This window comes from Aplysia californica, unplaced genomic scaffold, assembly GCF_000002075.1.
Source record: "Aplysia californica isolate F4 #8 unplaced genomic scaffold, AplCal3.0 scaffold00079, whole genome shotgun sequence".
NCBI classification, from domain to species: Eukaryota; Metazoa; Mollusca; class Gastropoda; order Aplysiida; family Aplysiidae; genus Aplysia; species Aplysia californica.
In genome coordinates, this window is record NW_004797349.1 from 1,142,487 (window position 1) to 1,148,443 (window position 5,957).

The window sequence follows — 5,957 nt, forward strand, 5'->3', positions numbered from 1 at the left end:
TGTGTGTGTGTGTGTGTGTGTGTGTGTGTGTGTGTGTGTGTGTGTGTGTGTTTTCGTCTTGTATGCATACTAGAAAATATTATTTTCTATTGTTTTATAGTTATTCTTCATTTAAGAATTTGCATTTTTTGATTAATTGTGTCAAGCGTCTGAGGCTGAGTTAAAACGGGGTTGTAAACTATTAATAATGGTTTATATAATTTCTTTAAATCACTGAAAAGATTGTATTCATGTTTTATATATTTTTTTTTTTTAAGGAAGTATTTGTATTGTATACATCTAATGTATTGTCTTTTAACTACAATCACATAAATTCTTCAAGAAAATGGAACAGACAATTGAGGTAAGCAATTTTGATTATTCTGTGACTCCCCCCCCCCCCCCCCCCCCAGAATCAGCGTTGACATAGTTCTTCAGAGGGTCAAGGAAATGGACATCAGGATGAACGTAATGGACGTAAAGATGAACGCATTGGACGCAAAGGAGAAAGAAATGGATACAAAGATGAACGCAATGGACGCAAAGGAGAAAGAAATGGACAGCAAACTGAATGACCTAAGAACACGTGTGGATAACTCTAAAGCTGCAATTATTTACAAATCGACGAGCTATGGAGGCAAAAACTATTTACTTTCCAAGCAAATATTAATTAATGTACCGGAAGCAAATCGTCTATGTCGTCTTTATGGCGGATATCTAGTGGAAATCAATGACAGGCACGAGTTCGACTACCTGGTGAATTTCGCCCACTCCCACGTTCCTGGGCGTGAAGGTGTCATCATCGGAGCTACAAACGAAGGCCATGGAAGCAGCTGGACTTTTATTACCTCAGGTGCACACATGTCTACTCTCGTGTGGGAGTCTGGCCAACCGAACGGCGGATCGCAACATTGTTTGTATTTCTGGACAAATCTTAAGCAAATGTTTGACGACCCCTGTCTAAAATATTCCTCAAACTGGCCAGTGCGGTTTCTATGCGAAGTTCCTAATTGATTGTTAATGCCTTGGACAAGGCAATATGAACGAAAATAAAGCTTATTTGTTTCACACTAATTTTTGTAGCGTTTGTAGACTAATTTATCTAACGTCCCTGTCTTAGTTTAACAGCACAATTAGTGCTGCCAGGTAAATTTTACAGGAACGACAAAAAAAAAACCCCATATGTTTTTATTGTTCAATGCTCTTCTGGAAGTGTGATGTTTGTGTCAGGACGAAGTTTTAGTATCATTTAAAAAAGCGTTTACCGTTGCACTGTAAGACAATGTTTACATTGTTTAATGGGAGCCTTGAACGGCAAGATGACTGAATTTTTGTCGAGCACCTGGGTGGCTTGATTACTGATGGAGCTTGTGTGGTTCGACTCTGTACACGGCAAGCCTCGAGCGGTCAGCTTTCGGGGCTAATGTGAATAGATAACAATTATTATGTGGTTAACCCATCAGCCACTAGCTGACCGTTTCATTAAGTGTAAAGCTTGAGCTCATTGTCTAAGCCTGGTATCTTAAGAAGTTTTTATGGTACAGGAACAAGCATTTGGAGATGAGAATGGGAATTTCGATTGAACTGTAAAGACACATAATGCTTATAACAATAATATTATGTTGTAGTTCTATATGAAACGTTATGCACAGAAGGATGCATAAAGTATATAAGATAAGACAAGGAAGAATAAGTAATGGATATAGGAATGGAGAGAGAAAGAGAAACAGATAGAGAGAGAGGGAGAGAGAGAGAGAGAGAGAGAGAGAGAGAGAGAGAGAGAGAGAGAGAGAGATTTTGTCATCATTATTTCAGAATGTTCTCTCTCCCTCTCTCTTTTCTGTCTATCTCTCTCTCTCTCATATATATGCTATCCAAACACGCCTCCATTTCTTCAACAATTTATAACCTATCCATCCATCTATCTATGAGCCTCTGCACACGTATTCATTTCGGCTTTTCACACTGTGATAAACGCACACAATAAAACTAAGAAGTGAAAACACCAATATTAACAATAACAAAAGAATCAAGTTTAACCTCGCTCAAATAAGCAAAAAACGATGATATCGGTAACCACAAAAATTACAAAATCATATCGTAAACTCACAAGTTAACAAAGATTCTTATAAAATCTCACTTATTTCAGGAATCCTACAGCATAATTGTTTCTTCCAAAACGTATGGAAATCAAAGAATCATGGAACACATTGTATCGAGGAAAATGGAGATTGAATAAACGCGTTGACTGTATTATTATTATTATTTTTAAAACAACCCAACAACGTTAAATTGAGATTGATGGTAATTTAGTGTTCATAATTACCGATTTGATGTTGTCGGGACAGATTAACTGATGGAAGCTTCAGTGCCCTCTGCAAAAAGGCCCCTTCGTAGTTGTATCAAATTTGACAAAAATTTTTAAAAACTTTGATCAGTACGCGGTATTATTGTACACAAAACCTCTCCACAACTCTCTCTCTCTCTCTCTCTCTCTCTCTCTCTCTCTCTCTCTCTCTCTCTCTCTCTCTCTCTCTCTCTCTCTCTCTCTCTCTCTCTCTCTCTCTCTCCACTCTTTTTCTCTCTCTCCACAACACAGTAATTTCCTCAAGTACACTCTTCAGCTTCTGAAAATCGCCACTGCCCTAGTAAAATGTCACATCTCATTTTTGGTACCTTTTTGATAAATGGGGGAAAACTAACTTGTGACACTTTACAATTTTATCAGTAATAGTTTTGTCATAATTTTTCTTGTGAGTTGAGCCAAAATACACTGGCCTAATTATTGAGAAGTGTTATTATACATGCTAGATTTCTTAATAGATTTTAATCTCATTCTTAAAACTCTTCGATACTTTCAAAGTTATTAGCCATTATTAAAGGTAGGGCTTTTGCTGGGATCCATTCTTCCAGGGTTCATCGCTTCAGTGATGTTCAAGTGCGGTCAAAAATTCCTGGCGCAACTTATTGTCAAATATCTCCTTAATTATCGAACATAAACTTTCCAGCTTTTGCATGGTGACTTGTATCAATTATTATTTGTCCTAACAGATCAATATTTTTGTAAATACCTTTTAGCTGTATTCTAGAAAATTCCTTAACAATTAATACTAATTTATAAATCCTATTGGGTGGTTTCTTCTGATTTTAAAAGATTTACAGCTGGGACGATATTGCTTTTAAAAGCAAGTCCGTCCTTTTTTTCTCTAATCACTAGATTATCTTTATTGAACGCATGTTTTGAGAACTTTTCTTTTTTTTTAAAGTGTTCACTATAAAATTAATTTCTTGTAACTAGTTTTGCCACTAAAAAGTACCATTGGTGACCTTTTCCATATGCGTATACAAAATGTGTATGAGAAGCGGGAAGTGCTGTGAACAGTGAAAGAGATTTGTAGTATTTTATATAAATACCGTCGATACCGTTATATTAAAGTGTTTTGCGATCTCACAGCTTTTCGAGAAAACAGTTTAAAGATCTACTACAATTTTAGTAGATTTTAAAGTCTTGCGGGCAATCCGGAAGACTACGCAAGTATTATGATGGCTTTAATAACATCACTTATATTGTCAAGGATTGATTATTGCAATTCCTTACTGGCTGGTGTACCTGATGAACAGTTACAACAACTACAAAGAGTACAAAATATTGCTGCCAAAATAATTATAAAAAACTAAAGCATGATCAAGTGACTCCTATTTTAAAAGCATTACACTGGCTCCCAGTGAAAGAGCGTATCATATATAAAATCTGTTTAACTTGCTACAAGTGCTTAAATGATTTATCACCGGACTATCTAAAACAGCTTTTAACACCCTATGTGCCTCCTAGAACGCTCAGACCATCAAGTGACAAAACAACCCTTGTTAAACCTAAAATAAAATACAAATCATATGGCCAACGCTCTTTTTCATATTTTGCCCCACTTGTTTGGAATAGGCTTCCAAAAACTATCAGAGAAGTAGAAAATCTAGAAATTTTTAAGAAGAAACTAAAAGCGTTTCTATTTTCATCATATTTCGATTAGACAGAATCCATCCAAGCTGTAGATCGTTGTGAGTTTGTATGTGCGTATGTGCATATGTACGTATGTGTGTATGTGTGTATGTATGTGTGTGTGTGGTGCGTGCGTTGGTGAATATGTGTTTGCACGAGTATGTAACACTATGTACCTTTAAAATTGATTTGTAAATCCATAATATGTATCATGTTAAGCGCATAGAGCATTGCATAAGTGGATATGAGCTATATAAATGCAATCCATTATTATTATTGTTTTACATTCGAAGGCAATCCAAACTATGTCCAACATTGATCACAGCCATTTAACACGAACAAAGGATGATAAACGAAATCAAGTACTCACATGCCTACTTAATCTAGGATCGAAATTACGGCCGGATTAAATTTGAGACAAAGTTAGCTTGCAATGATCTATAAATGACCTATAGACAGGTTGGGTGAAGCCATTCGAAAGGCTGAAAATAGAGAAGAATGAAGTGAATGTCCGATCACCCTTGGTGCCCCAATGGCCACCTAAGACGAAGAGATAAGTAAGTAAATAAGTAAGTAAGTAAGTAAGATCTATAAAGTAGTTTTTAATAGCCTTGTAGACCTCGGAAATGAGAAGTATAAGGCTTACGTTCGATCTTCGTGTCGTAAGAGGTGACTTCAGACTCCAAGGTGTGGTTCCCGACCTCAGTCACTTCGTCCTGCAGGTTGGAGGTTGAGCTTAGGGGTAGCTTCCCTAGCTTGTTAAAACAATCAATTGTTTTTTGTTGTTGTTTTTGTTGTTGTTGTTGTTGTTGTTGTTGTTGTTTTTTGGGGGGTGGGTTTTTTTCAGCGGGCGGTATCTTACTATTTACTGCCTCAAACAGAAAAACGTAGACCAAGGAAGTGGTAGACGTGAGGATGTGAGGAAGTTTTGTCCTTATGATAGTCCTCAAGCCTCACAAAGTGGAAGTTCTCCCGGGGGAACACAGCTAGCCACTCTCTGACGTACATGTGTTACAGGGACACCGCCGGCCGCCCATGACCCTGCTTGTGGGATGGGGAGGGGAAGGAGAGAGGGGAGGAGGAAGGGAAGGAGAAAGAAATCACAGGTCCACGCTCCCATCGAAATAATTTCAAAATAACTCAAAAAGTATCAACCTCAATTTGACATAGGTCTTTTAAAGACAAATCAAAAACTGAAAGAACGTTTCTCCATTGATGTAAGAAATAAATTTCAAGTCTTGGAAAACATTACTAAATCGGAAGAACTATGGAGGAAAGAGAAAGACTCAATAATGGTAGCTGTGGAAGAAAATATCCCCCCGAAAGCTTAAAAAGCGAATAAAAAATGGATGACCCAGGACATATTAAAACTAAAGGAAGAGAGAAGAAAGGCATAATCAAATGTGGAAAAGTACACCATCTTAAACAGTGAAATAAAGAAAAAATGCAACAAAGCAAAAGAAACATGTATAAATGATCAGCGTCAACAAATAGAGAAGAACCAAAACAAGGACAGAAAATACATGCATTCCAAAATCAAAGAAGTAAGTGGGATAAAAGGATGCTCATATACAGGATGAATAAGATCAAAGGGAGGGGATATTTTAATGGACAACGGGGATGTCTAAAACAGATGGTCAGAATACATAGAAGAACTTTTCAAAGATAATAGAGGAGAAAACCGGTAATAATATATTAAAGAATGGAATAAATGGACCACCAATACTGAAAGCAGAAGTGCAAGCTGCCATTAAGAAAATGAAACAAGGAAAAGCCACTGGGCCAGATAATATTCCAGTTGAAGTGATTGTCGCACTTGAAGAACTAGGCACTGAAATAACCACAAAGTTCCTAAATGCTATTTATGACAGCGGTGAGAACCCAGAAGATATGATGAAGTCAGTTTTTATAGCTTTACCTAAAACACCAGGTGCCACTGAGTGTGATATGCATAGAACAATTAGCCTTATGAGTCATTTTT

The 5,957-nt window shown here is 36.9% G+C and overlaps 1 protein-coding gene across 2 annotated transcripts in view; it reads left to right on the top strand.

Moving 5' to 3' along the window:
* Positions 1–1,053, top strand: part of LOC101850944 — an 8,892-nt gene extending 7,839 nt beyond the window's left edge. For both annotated transcript variants that reach the window (XM_005094291.3, XM_035968743.1), the window contains one exon: positions 393–1,053. In XM_005094291.3, coding sequence (XP_005094348.1) covers positions 393–993 — 601 coding nt within the window. In that variant the 3' untranslated portion in view covers positions 994–1,053. The remainder of the gene's footprint in view (positions 1–392) is intronic.
* The last annotated feature ends 4,904 nt before the right edge of the window (positions 1,054–5,957 follow it).